At 37.9% G+C, this 21,178-nt stretch overlaps 1 protein-coding gene across 1 annotated transcript; it reads left to right on the top strand.

Annotated features, from left to right (window-relative positions):
* Positions 1 to 2,406: 2,406 nt before the first annotated feature.
* Positions 2,407 to 2,937, top strand: LOC138831891 (keratin-associated protein 21-1-like). The gene has a single exon (XM_070028899.1). The coding sequence runs from the start codon at positions 2,407 to 2,409 to the stop codon at positions 2,935 to 2,937; it is 531 nt and encodes a 176-aa protein (XP_069885000.1).
* The last annotated feature ends 18,241 nt before the right edge of the window (positions 2,938 to 21,178 follow it).

Below are 21,178 nucleotides of genomic sequence, written 5' to 3'. Positions count from 1 at the left end.
CAATATTTGTGTGCTATCTGTACTTGTTTATCAGATACACTGAGGTATAAGTAATATAAATAACCTCACATATGTAATTATCTATAGTGTCTTGAGTGTGGGCATATGCATCTCGCCATGCATCCATTACCATAATCAAATTTAGCAGTGTGTTCATTCTCTCCAAATATTTCCTTATTGATAGTGATAGGAATACATTTTGATAGCTACCTTTGTCATCAATTTTAATCACATAATGCAGTATTATTAGTGATAACACAGTGATTTTCCAATCTATCTATTTAAAGGATCTGACACTCTTGAGAGGTTTCTTCTTTGACAATTTTCCCACACCTCTATAGTATCATACTGAGTTTTATCATGTATAATAGTTGTTCTTTTTCATGGTTTAATAGGTTTTGGTATTGAATCTGTCTCTGACCAACTAATAGTATGGTCTATATCTCCTGATAGGCTGCAGAGTGATTTACTTTTAGGAGTCGTTAGGGTACGTATTATAAATGTGTGAAAGAGGAAGTAAAGGTACAGGGTAAGGAATCCAACAAATCTCAAGAAACAAAGGGAAATTCAAGAAAGAGAGAGAGGTCATTGCCTATGAAACCATCATAAAAACAGTGAAGAAGTTGGTATAAAGTTACATGTAAAAATAAAAAAGACATCTCAAAGATGGTCAACAAATCCCATTGCCAAGATAATAGGAATCCAACAGAAGAGTAAATATTTGAGTAGATATTTGGAATTTAGTATTGTCCTGGCATACACAGGTAATGTAAAATCATGAAAATTTTGTGGAATGGTTAAATCAGGAAGTTTGGCATGACTTGGCACCAGTAGCTCAAGCCTATCATCTACAGTAGCTCAAACTATCATCTATCTAGCTACAAAGGAATCAGATATGAAGGATCATGATTCAAAGCCAGACTAGGCAGAAAAGGCTATGAGATTATTTCCAAAATAACCACGGGAAACAGGCTGGCGACTTGCTTGAGTGGTACAACCTCAGCTATAAGCAAGCCAGAAATGGCTATGCCAGAAGTTCAATCCCTGATATAAAACACAGATCCAACCAAAAAAAAATAAGTTTGACACAAATAACACCACACATACTTTTAATATTGTATACTGGAACATGTAGTGTCAACTCTTTAAAATGTTGAAATATATAATCCATTGTTTATTAAAATAGCTTCTTGACCTTCTAGCTTGAATTATGTATATTCTGATCAAAATGTCCCACATACCTATCTGGAAATATTAGTTATTGATTGTTCACATTTTATTAAAAATGTTGATATACAGGATATACATGAGGGTAGTCTAAGTAATCTCAAAAGCTGACTTTTTAAATTTGTGTAAAGAATTTGACTTGAATGGAATTCAATGACAAAAAAAATCATGCAAAGAAGCTTCCAATCATTTAAATTGTAACTCTTGGAAAAGTTTACCCATCAAATATAAATAATACATATCTTCATCTAAATGACCCATCAGGAGTTAACTTTTTTATTTTATTTTTGCAATAAAGTAGAGATAGTAACCAGCAGAGACAGTAATCAGCCTAGACCATGGGTATGGGCATGTGGCAATGTTTCCTTCAGAGAGAAAAACAAATTCAGGAGGATGTAGCAAGGCCAAAAATTCAATTCCTTGTCCCCAAATCTATGAGATTATTGGGAACAATCAAGTATGAAAAAAACAGAGGGGCTGGGAAGGTGACTCAGTGGTAGAGCACTTGCCTTGCATGCATGAGGCCCTGGGTTCGATTCCTCAGCACCACATAAACAAAAAGAAAAAAGCCGGAAGTGGCGCTGTGACTCAAGTGGTAGAGCGCTAGCCTTGAGCTGAAGAGCTGAGGGACAGCATCCAGGCCTCGAATTCAGGCCACACGACCTGACCCCCAAAAAAACAGAGAAAGGAAACCAAGGTGATTTTTCTGCAGAGCTGCTGCTGCTGCTAATAATAATAGTAGTAGTAGTAGTAGTAGTAGTAATACTGTTAGACATTATTGGTATTTTTAAGAGTTGATTTCTAAAACCTTGAGTGAGTAGAATGACAAGCAACCACACATTTATAAGTCAAAAATGCTTTGTGTCATGGTCATGAAATGAAATTATGGAAGTTAAAATGGTGCTTTCAGAAGCTTGGGTGTTTAGACAACACATCTGCATTTCCTTGAGTGCTTATACAAATTCTCAAGGGCAGCAGTGAGTAAATCATGAATTCCTGCCCAAATGATAGTATACAGACTGAGCTCATGTTAGCACATGGTTTTGAGATGAGAGCACAGAGCCATGTGAGCTGTGACCCGTCCATCCTGCGAGTATATAAAGGCCCTGGAAGTCTAGATGGCATTCACACTTCAGAAGTACCTCCTACCGCTCAGCTCAAGCCTCACCTCCTGACACCATGTGTGGCAACTACTATGGAAACGCCTGTGGAGGCTGTGGCTACGGCTCAGGCTGTGGCTATGGCTCAGGCTGTGGCTACGGCTCAGGCTGTGGTTCTGTCTGTGGCTATGGTTCCAGATATGGCTCAGGCTGTGGCTATGGCTCAGGCTGTGGCTATGGCTCAGGCTGTGGCTACGGCTCAGGCTGTGGCTATGGCTCAGGCTGTGGTTACAGCTCAGGCTGTGGTTCTGTCTGTGGCTATGGTTCCAGATATGGCTCTGGCTGTGGCTATGGATACGGCTCAGGCTGTGGCTACGGCTCTGGCTGTGGTTCTATCTGTGGCTATGGCTTGAGATATGGTTCTGGCTGTGGCTATGGGTCCGGCTGCGGATATGGCTCAGGCTGTGGTTCAGTCTGTGGCTATGGCTCCAGATATGGCTCTGGCTGTGGCTATGGCTCAAACTGTGGCTACGGCTCCCGTTATGGCTGTGGATATGGTTCTGGCTCTGGCTGCTATAGCTACCGCAAGTGCTATTCCTCCTGCTGCTAATCATCAGGACAATTCTTTGTCCTCCACAGCGAAGTTCAGCTGAAATCCCTTCTATCCATTTACCTCCAAGAAAAGTCAGGATTTATGATCCTACACCAGGCTCCTGAATTGGACTCAAAGCTTGGGTGTGCTTTTGATGTGGCATCACTGAAGACAGACGAATATTCAAGTGGAATTCTTACAACTTTCTCTTTGCCTCTCTACAGCAGCTTTCTGTAGAATCACAGAAGGACTGAGTAAATGCTGTAGCTGAAAACGGAATGAAATAGTTCTTAATAAAAGGATTTGTTCATTCAAAAGTCTTGTCCTGTTTGTGTTGGTGTCAACGCTAATTTGGAGAGTGCTGGCCTTAGAGAGTTTTGATCACAATTTTGGAACAGCATATCTTGTTATTATTCAGATATCATCTTCTTTTTTACATATTCTAATCTTTTAAATGTTAATTCATTGCATATAGCTCAACTTCAAAATGATATGCCTCCAATCTCATGTCTGACATGGATAAAGCATTGGGATCAAAATACCAATGAGAGAGGCAAGCTGGATCCTAATATAAGTCAGGGGTCTTCTACCTCAGTAAAAATTCTGAGTCCAGTGATGTGGGGCATGCTGAGATAACCCACTCAGAATCAAGGATAAGTAGTTAAACCTAGACCCCTCCTCTATCCAAGAAAGAAGCATAATGATCAGCTGAAACATTTATGCATTGTAGACAGCATATCCTCATGTGAATGTGTTACCCCTGCCCATTCGTTGAGGTGATCAGCCAGTGGTCTGGTGAGAGATTCACTATATTGGACCACATCTATCATGGAAGGGACAATGTTTCAACTTTTTTGGAATAGATACTTATTTGGGTGATAGACTTGCCTTCCTTGCTTCTGCCTCAACTATTATCTATGGTCTTATGGAGTGCCTTATTTAACATGATAATATTCCACACAATATTACTTCTGACCAAGAAGTTCATTTCCCAGCCAGAGATGTATAGCAATGGGCACATATACACGGAAATCATCATTTTTGCCATACATCCAAACATTGTGAAGCAACTGACTGGATCTAATGAACTTTTGGAGATACCATTATAGAGCAAGTTAGGTGGTAATACCTTGCAAGGCTTGAGAAAGGTTCTCCAAAGGCTGTATAAACCCTGGATCAATACCCAACACGTGATATAGTTTCTCCCACTGCCAGGATTCATGGATCCAGGAATTCTAGTAACTCACCAGCAATTTCTTTGGATTCCTTCTGTGATAACGTTATGCTTGTGGCTTAGAAGTCCTAGTTCCAGGGGAGATGGTGCTTCTATGATGAGGCATGACAATGATTTAATTGAACTGAAACTTCAGACTTCCCCCTCGCCCCTTTGGACATCTCTTGTCCCTAAATCATCAGGATAAGAAGTGTGTTATGATGTTGGTGGAGATGATTGATATGAGACTACCAAGAAGAATTGGATTTTCATTCCACAACAGAGATGAGAAAGTGCATGAATAGAGGACAAGAAATTCTTTAAGGCATCTCTTAGTATTATCATACTATGCTGTGTGTAGGAGGCAGCAACAACCTGATCCAACCAGAGTAAAAAGTAATCTAGATTCTTCAAGATCTCAAGGATTAGATTAACCATCCAGGGAGCAAACCAAGATCCACTGGGGTGTTTGCCAAAAGAAATATAGAGTGATTAATAGAAGGCAATTATAAATAGCAGCTATGGCCATGTGATCAATTATAGAAAGAAGGATTATAATTGTCATGAATATTTCTTTCTAGTTGGTTAAGAATATCCAGAATATTTGTGTTTATACACAACAGAGTAAACATAATCCTTGTTTTCTCTATTTATCATGTAATAGAACAGCAATTCAGTACTATAACAGCACTATCAATACTGAACTGTTGTCAACTCTACATTATCATATTTAAATTTTGGGATGTCAGAGGCAGATTATGCATTTCTCAAAAGATTTGCCACCTCTTCTGGGGATGAGAGGCTTGAGTTACATGCATGATAGTTACACGATGCTAGCCAGAATGATGACATGATTATCTTTATTTGATGATTAGTTATTATATAAGGGAGTATGATATACTTTAAAGAATGGATTGAGAGCTACTTAAAGGCTTAATCATTTGTAAGGCACACATTTATGGGTTTGTTTGTGAGGGTGTTTCCCAAGGTGACTGACATGTGGATATGATGAATGTGACTAAAACCATCCCAAGGGCTGGGGATCCAGATAGAATTAAAGGAGAAAACAAGAAGGAAGACAGACAGAGCGGAAGATTTTCATTCTTCTTGAGAAATACATCTCTTCTTGACATTGTCACTTGTGGACATCAGATTCCAATTTCTTCAGCCTTTCAAAAGAGACTCACACCACGTACAGTCCAGGGAGCTTCCTGGCTTTTAGCCACAGGTCGGGGTTTCATCATTGGTCCCTTTTATTCGGAGGCTGTCAGCTTCTTAGACTGAGTAGCTATCAGGCATCTCTGGCTCTCTAGCATGGAGATAGCTGCTTTGGGACTTTCCAGCCTAATTATATCTAAATCTATCAATTAAATATCTTTTTTTGTACTGGTTCTATTTCTTTAGAGAATTCTAGTAGAGTCCTTGGCTCAGTATTTTGAAAACCTCAATATATCCTTATCACTTCTTCAAAACTGTGCTCTAATAAGTCACTCAGGTTTGTCCAAGACTTCATAATGAGGGAGAATGAAAATTGGATATATTTGATACAAAGAAGTACACATATGAAAAAACAATATATATATATATAAAACTTTACAAATTTTGAAAATGTGCATATACCAATAAATTTGCACCACAAAAGCTCAAAATATTCATCACATCCAAAAGTTTCTTTGCATTTTGCTTTCATTTTCTAGTCATGGGAACATTTACCATAATAACTCTTCTCTTCACCAGGTTTTAAGTGCACAAGAGAGCATTGTTAACTATAGCAGAGCAATCTCACAATCAAATCAATGAGTATGATCTTCATTCCTGAGCATTTCCCTATACTCTCATAATACTATATTGAGTTCTCTCCCATAATGTGGTTGCTATTTTTAAAAAATGGTTGAACAATTCTTTTTATTAAGATACTTTCAAATGACCAACCGTGACTGATATCTTCTGACTGGACCCAGACTGATTTGAAAGCTTTAGAAATCATTAATGTTCACAGGATAATTGAATCAATAGTATCATGTAAGATTTTCTAGCATGTGAAAGAAAGAGGTATTAAACAGCCAAAAACAAAGTTAAAGCATAGGGAAATTCATGATGGAGAGATCACTGACTATAAGAAACCTATTTATCATACACTGGGAGGTGTGAAATTAAGCCTAAAGATGAATAAGACATTTCAGTGAAAAAGGTCACATTGTTGATAATGCTACAACTGTTAAAAATATCTAGCAAAAATAGTGTAAGTAAATATTCTTAATGAAAGCCTTTCATTTGCAGTATACAAATAAGTCTAAGGTCAAGAACACATGGCAGAATCATTGAATACTTTATTCGAAATATACTCCAAATAATCGATTTGAAGTATACAAATAAGCCTGAGGTGAAGCACTTGGTGTGGAATCATTAAACTGGCAAGAACAGCATCTTACAAACTTTGTAATATTTTTGCAGGAAAACATTTAAATTCTACTTCTTAGCCCAATTATGTATAATAATCACCCTTCTGTCCAATAGGATACCAAGTCTTGTTCCTTCTAGTTTGAATTTGTCTCCTCTTTGATCAAAATTTACCATTTATCCATTTGCCCAACACCACTTGAAGCATTAGTTAATGATTAATTACATTTTCAAGAGAAGCATAAAAAGGATAACAGCATAAATATGAGGCAAGTCTCAGTGATCTAAGCTGAGTCATTAAGATTTTGACTGCACTAGACTCAGCAACGAAGAATTTATTGACCAGGATATGTCCTCCATATTTCTAGAAGAATTTGTTCTTTAAACTATAAATGATACAATTCCTCACATACAAGACCATTAGGAGTTTAATAAGATATTTTGAGCCTTCCACAAATGAGAAAGTCATAATTGGTCTAGAGAAGGATGGAATGGGCAAGCGTCTCTTCAGAGAGGAGGGTTTCAGAAGTAGCTATCATGTGTTAAACTGTTCCATTTTAGTCCAAAATCCATGTAAAGTACTTTAGAGTCCTTTTGACATGGGGGAAAAAAGAATAGTATTAAGAAGGACAAAAAAGGAACCAACATTATTCTACTGTTACTACTGCTGGCGCTGAGAGTCATGAAGTACTCTTGACTATCAACAGTAAAACACAAAAGAGGGGTTCTGAGATCTTAAGGAACAGAATGACAAGCAGACATATCTGCAGGTCAAACATGCTTTGGTAATGTGTTCTCTTGTGTCATGGTCATGAAATGAAATTATGGAAGGTAAAATGGTGCTTGCAGAAGCTTGGGTGTTTAGACAACACATCTGCATTTCCTTGAATGCTTATACAAATTCTCAAGGGCAGCAGTGAGTAAATCATGAATTCCTGCCCAAATGATAGTGTACAGACTGAGCTCATGTTAGCACATGGTTTTGAGATGAGAGCACAGAGCCATGTGAGCTGTGACCCGTCCATCCTGCGAGTATATAAAGGCCCTGGAAGTCTAGATGGCATTCACACTTCAGAAGTACCTCCTACCGCTCAGCTCAAGCCTCACCTCCTGACACCATGTGTGGCAACTACTACGGAAACGCCTGTGGAGGCTGTGGCTACGGCTCAGGCTGTGGCTATGGCTCAGGCTGTGGTTACAGCTCTGGTTGTGGTTCTGTCTGTGGCTATGGTTCCAGATATGGCTCTGGCTGTGGCTATGGCTCAGGCTGTGGATATGGATACGGCTCTGGCTGTGGTTCTGTCTGTGGCTATGGCCTGAGATACGGTTCTGGCTGTGGCTATGGGTCTGGCTGCGGATATGGCTATGGTTCTGGCTGCGGTTATGGTTCCAGATATGGCTATGGCTGTGGTTATGGTTCCAGATATGGCTCTGGCTGTGGCTCTGGCTGCGGTTTTGGTTCCAGATATGTCCTTGGCAGTGGCTATGGCTCTGGCTGCTGTAGCTACAGGAAGTGCTCTTCTTCTTGTTGCTAAAACTACTGCAAATCATCTTTTGCCACTGGACAGGCCTCCAGGAAGACGCTCAATTGAATTTCTCCTTAAGCATTTACTTCCAACCACTTAAAAATGTGGTTGGAAAAATGTGGCACCTGAATTGCACCCAGCCACCAGCTTGCACTTTCTGTGCACTGAGTCCTCTTCAAACCATGAAGACAGATCTCCTTTGGTTGCATATTTAAATGTAAATTCTTGTAATTTTGGCTTTTGCCCTTGTATGCTAACTGTCTTTGGAAGCTCAGGCCGTCTGTACGATTGGCATATGTGTAAAAGTGAAACGAAAATAGCCATTTCTGAATAAAATCTTCCCTTCACAAAACATTTGGGTCCTCTTTGTGTTAATGACATCATGTGCTATTGATTTTGCGCTACATTGATTCGAAGCTCTTAGTTTTTGGAGTACATGAGTGTGAGTAAAATTAGGCTACAGCCACTGCTCGGGGAATGAGAAAAGACTTGCGCCTCCCCACTCCTGCAACCTTCACATTTGTATTCATTGTTTTGATTGGTTACTGTTTACGAGCCCCAGCTGGTCATGTTACAAGAATAAAAAAGGAGCAAGGGAAAATGAGGAAGGTGATGTTCTCTCATTGATAACATTTGCCCTCACATTGAGGAAGCAAGTCCTTTCCCTGCGTTTGCCTATCTTGGGCTATGGTTGTGTCATATTACCATTTTTAGCTGGAAACAACTAAAGAAAAAAGATTCATGGACATGGATTTTGGCATCTACTCAGGAGTGGTTGCCAAAATACCATTGGTTTTGTGTACCAAGGGGAAAGATACAACTAGAAGAAACAAAGCTTAGAAGAACATATGTCTTACAAGTAATTTTAGTTAGGGCAGGTGTGCAAGAGATGGCTTCACATTCATTTTGGCTCAAGTGTGAAGAATTGAGATTACTATCTTACTCTGTTTCTATCATGTTATCATGTATTCCTGTAGGGTTATTTTAGATTTTTGCTTTTGTGTGTAACAAGTGATTTATTTCTTGTGTTTCTCTATTTCCATTCTCATTCTTATCTGCTATGCACAGTCATCTTATAATTTATGCTATTTTATATGCAATCATCACATTTCAGCTCAGAGAAATCCTAAGAGATAGTCATTTTATAAGTTGAATACTCTTAATGAATAAATCTGAGATCTGAATTCCTTCAAATCTGAATCTTTTCTTTTGCTCTGAAATGGAATCTTATATACCATGAAACTATTCCATACAGAAAATTATCCAAAATTATATATAAAGTTACCTTCAGTTTACATTTATTTTGCTTAGAGTATAGATGAATTTTATACTTAGACATGAGTCCCATCTCTAAGCTATATAATTATGTGTGTATTGCAAGACCTAAAAATATCAGTAATTTACAACTATTTTTTTTACTAAGCTTATAGTAAAAGGAATACTCAACATCTATTATACACTTAATCCACTAAGTATATAATAAAAGTATTACTGAATAGCTTTTTGAAAGCCTTTCTTTACTCAGCATCATTTGTGTTGAAAATGAATCCATCTGTGCTTCTGTGTGTATGTTTAGATAACTATATAATGCTTGTATCATAGGAATGAATAAGCGGGAATGACTAAGGAGGAAGATAATCAAGCTTGTTGTTCTATTACTGTGATTTAGAATTCATATATGGTACACCATGTGCTTTGTACAGAAGAACTTGCCCTTTCGGTTGCTCAGTGATATGCATAGATCTACTCTAGTTCTTCTTTGCCATGGTATTACAGCAGTGAACGGTGAAAATCAGAGAGAGAGACTGTGTGTGTGTGTGTGTGTGTGTGTGTGTGTGTGTGTGTGTGTGTGTGAGAGAGAGAGAGAGAGAGAGAGAGAGAGAGAGAGAGAGAGAGAGAGAGAGACTCACTTGATCATTTCACAATTAAAGACACATATAGATTGAAATAAAATGTATAGGTGGTGCCAGGAACATTTTCTCATGCTTATAATCCTAGCCACTCAGGAGACTGAGATGTGGAGAATTGACTTTCAAGACTCCATCTCCAATGATAAAGAGCTAGGTGTGGTTGCACCCCTGTTATTATGGCTATTCTGGAAGTGTGACTGGGAGGATAGCAATCTAGGCTGCTCCAGGAAAAATGTGAGGTCCTCTGGAAAATAATGAGCACAGCAAGGCCTGGGAATGCTGCTCAAGTGGTGGAGTGCCGGCCTAACGAGCACATGACTCTCAGTTCAAGCCCCAATAGGAAAGAATGGACAAAAATATTTTATATAAATAGAAAACAAAAGAGAATAGGATAGATGTGTCAGCTGAAATAGAAAAAATATAAAATGGCATAAAGAATGTCACTATTTAATGATACAGATAGTCCTTAATCAGGAAGTATAGAATATAAAATATAAAATAATGTGTTACAAGTGACCACAGATGTCTGAAGGACTGGGGAAATGGACCTAGACAGAATTACATCCTAACTTATTTACCATAGCTAAGATATGGAACCAACCCAGATGCCCCTCAGTAGATGAATGGATCAAGAAAATGTGGTATATATACACAATGGAATTCTACGCCTATATCAGAAAGAATGACATTGCCCCATTTGTTAAGGAAAGGGAAGACTTGGAAAAAATTATATTAAGTGAAGTAAGCCAGACCCTAAGAAACATAGGCCCCATGGTTTCCCTTATTTGCAATAACTAGTATATGTCTGAGATAAGCAGAAACGGTCAGATAAGTTGATGTTAGGTGAAATGAACCCCAAGATAAGTATTCAAATGTTTTTTCTTTCATGCGATTGTTTCTAGCATCTTTATAAGATGATTTCTTTGTTGATTTGTATGTCACTCCCTCACGATATAACTCCTGCTTTCACTGTATTGGATGTTGGTATAATTTGTGGAGAGGAAGGGAAAAAACAAATCGTTTAAATAGGGATACAGGTAGACCCGTTGCAACAATGAGATGTACAAGTCGTTATGTCAAAAAACAAACTTTACAACTTTGGCTGGGGAAGGGGAGATACGGGGGGGGGGTGGGGAACAGATGGGAAGGGATAGGAAGGGGAAACAAAGGAGGAGGCAACAATGCTTGATAAGAAATGTACTCATATGTAAGTCCTTTGTATGGTATTTTCACAATAAAAAAAAAAAGAATTACATGCTAACAAATTAGACAACCAGGAAAGAGGAGATACGGTCCCAGGAAACCACAACCTACAAAACCAAATCATGAGGAAATAAAAATATGAAAAGAACAGTAAAGGCAAGAAATTTAGCCAATATTTAAAAGTCTCTCTTTAAGGTTACCCAATGAAATGAAGTATGATGAAATTTAATGAAATAATACAAAATGTTCTTGAACTCACAAAATTGAAGAAGTGTTCCTCGATTTGTTTCATGAGGCAAGTATTATTCTGATAACAAAACAAAGGGAAGTAATTATAGGAAAAGAAAACAATGAGGAGTTAAACGTTCATCTTAGGTGGACATATATGCAGAAATCCTTAACAACCCACTAGCAGACCAAACCCTATTAAACAATTATGGGGATCATTTTCCGGGTTCTGATGGGACTTTTTCCATGGGATGCAAGAATGTTTTAATACATTGAAATTAAAGGACAAAGCAAAAACAAAAAGACAACAAAACCCATATGCTCATCTCAGCAGATACAGAAATGATATTCAAAACTATTTAACACCCTTTATGAAAAACGCTCAATTATTTTAAATTAAAATGCAAACATTTCCATTCAGACTAATACCACAGTTGAACTTAGTGGGGACAAAAGCAGAAGCATAGCAAGGAGTCCACTCTCATTGCTTCTGTTCCCCATTTCATTGATAGTTTGAACTCGAGAGTAAGGCCACTAAAAAATCATATGCCTACATCAGAAAGAAAAAAGTGGTCTCTGTCGATGACATGGTGCTATACATGAAAATTCTGAGATATTATGAGGTACAGTATCATCAAATAAAAGTCATTAGTATTGCTGGACATTAACATCCAAGTATTAGAATAATAAATAAGAAAAGCACTCTCATTCATAATAGCTGCAAAATAACCCACAAATGTTTACGAATAAGTTTGATCAAGCAGTGAAAGAGTTTAACAATGAAACTTACAATATTTGGAGAAATAATTTGAGGATGAGAAATAAATGGAAAGATACGTTATGGTCAATGATGGATGGATGGAATATTGTCGAAGTGGCTAAAGTAACCAGAGTTATCTACATATTGAGTGTATTTCATATTAAAATTCAAATTGTATTTGGCCAGAAATAATAACACAAAGCCTAAAATGCTTTTGAAACTACAAAAGATCTGGGATAGTCAAAGTAAAAAGAATAAAATAGCCTAGTCAGGGCAATCAATTTCAAAATAATTATAAAGTTAAAAAAATCAAAACAACATAGTTTTGGCATAAAAAGAGATGCAGAGCCCAATGGACAAGAATGCAAAATCCAGAAACAAATCCCCCTCCTTCATTGATTGTATTTGACCAAAGTTCTAGCAATGCAGTCTAAGAAATGGAAGAATTCGTCAATAAATGATGCTGGAAAAACAAGGAACTTCCTCTCAGAAAAATGAAATGGCCTCATCTCAAATACACAAAAATTGCTGGATATTCTCACATACCACCCAATGTGCTTACTCACACGTTTATAAGCTAAATCTAGCTTTCATATATAAGGAAAAACATGTATCCTTTGTCTCTCTAGGACTGACTTCAATGAGCATAATTTTTCCAGGTCTTTCTATTTCTTCAAAAATGGTACAATATCATTTTTTCCCCAATGGATGAGTAAAATTCCATTGTGTATATATACACCAAATTTCAAGGGAGAACTCAGATAGTGTAATTCCTTAGAAAGGCAAACTCAAAGGTCAGGGAAATAAAATACTAGGAAGCAGGTACTTGAAATGGGTGGTATGGGGTCAAGGGGTAAAGGGTAGACAATAAAGGTGAGAATGCAGTCAGGAATACAGTGTTACAAAGAGTGAGGGAAGGGATGAGTACAGGAGGGATGGATAGGGAGGGATGGGTGGTAATGTTGAAAGGGGTAACACTGACCAAGATGTATTCGTAATTGCTTTGTTAAATGGCAACTCTTTTATACAACTACTTATAGATATTAATAAAAAAGTAAATCTTTAAAAAAGGTTAAAAAAACCCAAAAACCCAAACACCAAAACCATCCACCCCCTTTGCCCAACAGACAAAGAAAAAAACAAACATTCAAAAACAAAGAAATAAAAACCCATGCATAAATATAACACAAAAACAAAAGATAAAAATTGACTCCCTACAGCTTAAACCCAACGCTGGTAAAAATGATTAAAATGTGAGCAAGGAATCAGAATAAATGTTTGAAAAATGATCAACAGATACATGACAAAACATTGATCAGGGTTGGAGAAGATCTCAATATGGGAAATATAAAGCAGCCTAATTCACAGAAACAGCACAGAATGTGTTTAGTAGTTGCTGGTTGTGTAAGAAATGGGAGGTTTTGGTCAAATACTAGAACCCTTCAGTTACAAGATGGATAAGTTCAAGTTACCTGTTGATTAGCATAATATATAACTAATGATGTTCTTGAAATTTTCTGGGACAGTGTATTTTGAATATTATGACAAAACATGATGAATATTTGAGAAAATACATGTAATAATGAGTTAGTGATTCTGATATATATCATATAGATATCATAACATCATGTTTTTCCATGGATGTATATACACTATTTTTAGAAAGTAATAATTTAACCAGTTAGAAAGTAATAATTTAACCAGGCACTGGTGGTTTACACCTGTAATCCTAGCTACTCAGGAGGCTGAGATCTGAGAATCATGGTTCAAAGCCAGCCCGGGCAGGAAAGTGCATCAGCCTTTTATCTTCAATCAACTACCAGAAAATTGGAAGTGGTGCTGTAGCTCAAGTGGTAGAGTACTTGCCTTGAGCTGAAAAGTCAGGGCCAGCACTCAGGCCCAGAGTTCAAGCCCCACAAAAAAGAGTAATAATTTAGAAGTAGAGAGTAAGAAGAAGCATCCTATATTTACATGGGCATGATCTCGTCTTGCTCCGTCCCTCTATCTTTGTCTCTCTCAGCTCAGCAGTGCTAGTGTTTGAATTCAGAGCCTCCTGTTTGCTAGGCAGGTGCTTTATCACCTGAGCTACTCCATCAGCATTCATGCTTTTCAGCATATATGGTATGAGTGTGGTGGTGTCCTCCAGGTTGACACATTACTCATCCATACTAAAATATTCAACTGCATTATTTCCACAAAAATCTCAGAATGTCTCCACTTTTAAATACCATTCTTGTGACTGCAGCAATACAGAGATTTGTTTTCTCCAAGTTGTCAAATAAGCATTAGTGATGGCAGTGGATTTCCGTATTACTGAGCATGTGAAGAGGCTGTGAAACCAAGTCTCAGGTCATTTTGCTTGACTGATGCTGAATTTTTACCCAAACTTTATTTCATAAAATGCCCCAGCTAAGTACAGTGAGATCCTATCAGCCGGGGACACTGGAGGGCCAATGACATTTGGAGCTTCAGTCTGGTGATAACTCTATCTGACCTCCACAGAGAAACTATCACTATATAAACTCGCACAAATCTCGGTGGGCCTCCTGTATACACACTCAGACATTGTCTGCAGCCTTGTTCACCCTCCACTCCAATAGTCTGCCTCTAGCTCATGGCTTCTCATCCCTCATATGCTCTACTCGTGAGTGATAACCACTTAGTCACTGCCCACCCCAGAGCACTGGCCCTGCTTCCCAGTGCCAGCACAGATGCTTTCCCTTTCATAGTTTCCATGAAATATGGTTGATGCACAGAAGATTCCCATTGTCTAACAAATATATGATTTACTCTTTGAACATATGCATATACCTGTGACACCATATGCACAGAACTGGATAGATAGATCCATCACTTTCAAGGTTTCCTTGTGTTTATTTGTTTGACCTTAGAGGTAGAAACACTTGACATGATCACTATATTGTCACAAAATTTTAAGCACATAGTACTCTGTTATTTACTATATTGTACTTCTGTTTCCAAATACATTTGCTAGGTGAGTACCACACCTGTATGATTTTTCTTCCCAGTGCCCTCTAATGCCACATAGAGATTACTGATAAATTATGGTTATGTTTGTATAGTTTAGAAAAGGTTTTGGTTAAGTTTGCCTAAGATGAACTACTGTGTGATTCATGTTTCCAGGCTGGGTCCAGGTGGATGCAGTAATCTTTAAATTTTTAGGGGTCATTTTTGTAAATTTGTGGTTGGGGCTGGGCTTGCATACTAGATTTACAGGGGTGTAGAGAAGTGGAGGGAATGATGAAAGCACTCACATAAAGCCAAAAAGTTATATAAAAATAAAGGAAGAGTTGACAAGATTTTTAGTCATCTAGTCATGATCTAAAAACTGATATTGAAACAATGGGATGATGAGCTACAGAGTTAAAAGAAAGAAAATTTAATAAGTGCTATTCAAAGTCAATTGTTGGCCAAGTACCAGTGGTTCATGCCTGTAATCCTAGCTACTCAGGAGGCTGAGATCAGAGGATAATAGTTCAAAGTTGGCAAGAGCAGGAAAGTCCATGTGACTCTTATCTCTAATTAACTACCAAAAAGCCAGAAGTAGACTGGGGCTCAGGTGGCAGAGTGCTGTCTTGAGCAAAAAAAAAGCCCAGGGACAGAGGTCAAGCCCTGAGTTCAAATCTCAGGACCAGTACACACAAGTCAATTGTGTGAGGGTCAAGATGTCCAATGTTTCAATGTTTTGGAGGAGTAAAGTTTAGGTGTATGTTATGACAATGTTGTGGAGCTCAGAAATATAATTGACTGGTGATTTAATGAGAAACACAGGCACACAAGCACAAGTTGTGACTATTCTGAGGAAACCTAGAAACAGAGTGGTCTTTAAATATTGGACCTTAACAAATAAAGCTGTTAACAAGGCTTCTATGTCATTCTGAATTGACACCTTAAAAAAAAACACACGTGTGTGTGTGTGAAAACAACCTCCTTACAGAATAGATCGATTAGGAATTTAACAAAAAACTTTTCCCAAGGAAGAGAAAGGATGGGAAAACAAGTTTTTCTTCAGAGAGAAAGAGACTATTTTAGAGAATGGGTATGATATGTTGAAGGTGCTCTCAAGTCCTTGTCCCAAATGCATGAATAATATTTTAAAAATATTAAAATGGCTAAACAAAGTTTTTGGAGCTGGAAAAAGTGACTGGATTAACCATAAGCATAGACATAAGACAAAGAGGAAACTATTAAGAGTAATGACTAGATAATAGGAAGTTTATATAATAGGCAGTTTTCAAGGCCTTCAAATGACAGAATTATAAACAAACATATAGTTCAAGCATATTTTATGATGTTCCATGTCACGTTCATAAGAGGTGGTTATAAAAGAGAAAATTATGGTTGACTTAGCTTGGGTGTTTAGCAAATGTACTTCGTTTTCTGTTTACACTTACAAAAAGCTCCTAAGACAGCAGCCAGTGAAGTATGAATTCCTGGTTAAGTGATGGTACATAGAATGAGCTCATTTTCAGCATATGGTTTTAAAGTGAGAGCACAGAGCCTGTGTGAGGTCTATCTATCCATCTCATATAAAGGCCCTGGAAGTCTACATGGCATTGACACTGAAATACCCTTCTACCCTGTTGCTGTGTGTGGCAACTACTACAGAAACGCCTGTGGAGGCTGTGGCTATGGCTCTGTTGGTGGATATAGCTCAGGCTGTGGAGATAGTTGTGAATGTGACTTAGGCTGTGGATATGGCTCAGGCTTTGGCTATTGTCTCTGTTTTTGGATATGGCTCTGGCTGCTATACCTCCCGACCAGTCTACAACCGAAGATGCTGTTTGTCTTATTGCTAATCTTTACAACAGTGCCTCCATTGTCCATGAAATTACCATGTAACTGATCCAATCCAGTTGAAATGCTCACTAATTATTGACTTTGGAGCAAATTAAAAATCATTTACTGACAAGTTGGCAACTGATGTTTCATTATGGAAACTGAGTATTCCTACTGCAGCACAGAAGGAAGATAATCTGCTCATTTCACGTGTGGATTTCCTTATTATTTCTCTGTCTCTGTGCAGAAGCATAGTAAGATTGTATGGTTAAAGTATATTAAAATGAAACAGAAACAGCAGGGTTTGTTTTGTTAAAATCATATTCACTAGAAAGAATGACACTGCCCCATTTGTTAGGAAATGGGAAGACTTGGAAAAAAATATATTAAGTGAAGTAAGCCAGGCCCAAAGAAACATAGGCCCCGTGGTTTCTCTTATCTGTAATAACTGCTTGTCTGGGACAAGCAGAAAAGCTCAAAAGCTATGTACATATGACCATATAAGATGATGCTAAGCAAAATGAACCCTAAGATAGAGATACAAGTGGTTTTATATTTCTATCTGTTGTTTTTAATTTACTTATAATGTACCATGTGATTTTTTTTTGTTTCTTTTGTATGTTCTTTCCCCATGGTATAACCCCTGTTGTCACTGTTTTTGATTCTGGTGCCCTGCATCTTGTATATACATTTTTCTAATTTGGGGAGGGCAAGGGAAATAACAAATTCTAAAATAAGATTACAGGATGACCCATTGTAACAATGAGATGTAGGACAGAAGGGAACCCTACTGCATTGTTGGTGGGAGTGTAAACTTATTCAACCACTTTGGAAAGTAGTATGGAGGTTCCTCAAAAGACTCCACATAGAGCTCCCCTATGGCCCAGAAATCCCACTTTTGGGCATTTACCCAAATGATCACAAACAAGACCACACTAAACCTACCAGCACTACTATGTTTATTGCAGCATTATTTACTATAGCTAAGATATGGAACCAACCCAGATGCCCCTCCATAGATGAATGGATCAAGAAAATGTGGTATCTATACAAAATGGAATTCTATGCCTCCATCAGAAAGAATGGCATTGCACCATTTGTTAGGAAATAAAAGACTTGGAAAAAATTATACTGAGTGAAGTAAGCCAGGCCCAAAGAAACATAGGTCTCATGATTTCCCTTATTTGTAATAACTAGTATATGTCTGAGACAAGCAGAAACGGTCAGATAAGTTGATGTTAGGCGAAATGAACCCCAAGATAAGGACTCAAATGTTTTTTTCTTTTTTGCTATTGTTTCTAACATATTTATAAGATTTTTTTTTGTGGCTTTGTCCTTCCCCCACAGTATAACCTCTGTTTTCACTGTGTTTGGGGTTGGTATATTTTGTGGAGGGGAAGGGAAAACAAATTATTTAAATAGGGATACAGGTGGACCCATTGCAACAATGAGATGTATAAGACATTATGTCGAAAAACAAAATTTACAACTTTGGTGTGGGAAGGGATGAGGGGGGCGGGAGATGGGAAGGGATGGGAAGAGGAAACAAAGGAGAAAGCAACAATGCTTGATAAGAAATGTACTCATTACTTCCCTCATGGAATTGTAACCTCTCTGTATGGTATTTTCACCAAAAAAAGACATTATGTTGAAACAATCTTTATAACTTGGGGGGAAGTGAGGGTGGAGGGAGGAGCTGGGGAGGTGGGGAGGGAGGGGATGGTAGGGAAAAACAAAGAAGGAGGTAACAGTGCTTGATAAGAAATGGACTCATTACCTTACTCATGTAAGGTAATGTAACCCCTCTGTACGGTATACTTACAATAAAATATATACAACAAATAGATTCAGTAAACATTCTGGTCCCCTTCATCTCAGGGCCTCCTTCAATTTCAGTGTTTTTAGTTACCTGGACAGCTGGTAGACCACAGCTTCATCTATAGCCAGTCATGAGCTCTAGTATAGCACTAGTATTGAAATGATGTCCTGTATCCCAGGCTTGGGGATTCATGATAAAGTGCAAGGAAATTGAAGTAAATGTTTGTTGTTGTTATTGTTGTTTAGTTGTGAAACAAACAGTTTCTGGTGTCTTGGTCTCTTTCCTGATATTGTAATGAAATACCGCAGGTTAAGTGATTTGTAATCTACAGAAGTTTATGGCTCATAGTATGGAGGCTGGGAGGTCCAGGAGGATGTGCTGTGTGATATCATGGTGAAAAGATATGAGTCTGTGGGAAGCAGAAAGAAAACTCATTGTATGTCCCTTCCTGTCAGAAACCCCTTTCCATGATAATTAATCCATTCTCACTGAAATGACATTAATCTATTCAAAAGGACAGAACCTCCTAGGTCTTTTTTAAATATATATTTTTATTGTAAAGATACTGTACAGAGGGGTTACAGTTACATGAGCAAGGTAATGAGTCCGTTTCCTATCGACCATTGTTACCTCCTCATTTGTTTTTCCCCTACCCTCCCTTTCCTCCTCAACTCTCCAACTCCCCCCGCCAACCGTCCTCCCTGTCCAAGTTGTAAAGTTCATTTTAAACATAATGTCTTGTACATCTTATTGTTATGTTGGGTCATCCTGTATCCTTATTTCACCATTTTGTTATTTCCCTTCCCTTCCCCAAATTGGAAAAATGTATATATATGGTGCAGGGCACCAGAATCAAATACAGTGACAACAGGGGTTGTACCATGGGCCCCCTGGATCTTACCATGTTGTAAAAGTCCAAACACAGCCCTGCTTTAATGACAGTTACATTTCAACATGAGCTTTAGAGGGGAGATTCCTTGTATGCCTCTTCACATACAGTAAACGTTTAAAGAAGTCAGGAAGGACCTTGACTGATTTTCTTCCTGTTCTTACTTTTGCTTTCTGATTTCACACTTGTGGTTTCAGAGTGTTTTGGTTGAATGTGAGCATGGTGCTCAGATTGTATGCAAGGAATAAGAGGAAGGACAAGAGATAAAGAGTATCAGGTTCATAAGAGTGTCTTTTTATTTGGGAAGTGGAATATTTCTCAAAAGACTTGGGCTATCTTTTTTTGCCCATTGCTGGGATATGTGGCTCTTAGCTAAGGCTAAGAAAAAGCTGAGGAAAAGATCCGTAGACAGGAGCTGAGCTAACAACTGACAATGTATGCTAACATGGATATATTTGGGTATCAAGGAGATAAGACAAAATTTTGAAGGTACAAAAGAGTAAGAAAAAGTAAACTTTGGGCATTTGAATAAATAATGTCTTCTCATATATTTTTTCCAGGTATAGGTACTAGGCTTAATATAATCCTTATTTATGGTAATTATCATTTAATTTTCTATATGGATAATATTAGTTTAATTGTTTCTTTTATTTATACCCTCATTTCCATCTCACATTTAAAGCTATGTTGTAATATATGTATTTTTTATAAGCTTTTTTTTTTGGTCGGTCATGGGGCTTGAACTCTGGGCTTGGGTGCTGTCCTTGTGCTCTTCGGCTCAAGGCGAGTGCTCTACTGCTTGAGCCACAGCACCACTTCCTGTAATATATGTATTTTTAATTTTATAAGTACCCCCCATTTCATCCAGCAAAAATCTCAACAGAGTTGACCATTCTATTTTATATGATAAATATACGTGAATCATCCTACTTATTTCATTTATTGATTGATTGATTGATTGATTGCCAATCCTGGGGCTTGAACTCAGGGCCTAGGCACTGTCCCCAAGTTTCTTTTGCCCAAGGCTAGCACTCTACCACTTGAGCCACAGTACAACTTCCAGCTTTTTCTGTTTATGTGGTACTGAGAAATCAAACCCAGGGCTTCATGCATGCTAGGCAAGCACTCCACCAGTAAGCCACATTCCCAGCGCCTATTTTATTTTTGAAAGCTTTTTCACTTAGCATCTTGTGTGTTGAGAGATTAATGTATTCTTCCAAGAGACTATGAGCTGTAATATGATGATGCTAGTTCATTTCTTTCAGAAACAGGCATCTCATTCTAGAAGTTATGGGGTGACAGATGAAATGAAATCTGCTGGGAGTACTGGGAATGCCCAGAACCTTGATGTTTATTTGTTACATTTGGTTATAGACATCTCTGTGGTCCCATCCTGTAAAGTGTGCATAAAACATCTACCCACTAATGTTAGGAGGTTCATATTACTGATAGGTTCGAAGATAATTTTTCTATTATGAACTATTGTAAGAACCTATCATTACAATGAATTT

The sequence above is a fragment of the Dipodomys merriami genome, unplaced genomic scaffold (genome assembly GCF_024711535.1).
Source record: "Dipodomys merriami isolate MVZ:Mamm:240054 unplaced genomic scaffold, mDipMer1.0.p SCAF_2, whole genome shotgun sequence".
Lineage (NCBI taxonomy): Eukaryota > Metazoa > Chordata > Mammalia > Rodentia > Heteromyidae > Dipodomys > Dipodomys merriami.
The sequence above is the reverse complement of the archived record's forward strand: the minus strand, read 5'-3'. Positions and strand labels throughout refer to the sequence as shown.

What these genes read in the sequence shown, in the direction of transcription:
- LOC138831891 (XM_070028899.1), top strand. Translation starts at nt 2,407, where the DNA reads ATGTGTGGCAACTACTATGGAAACGCCTGTGGAGGCTGTGGCTACGGC.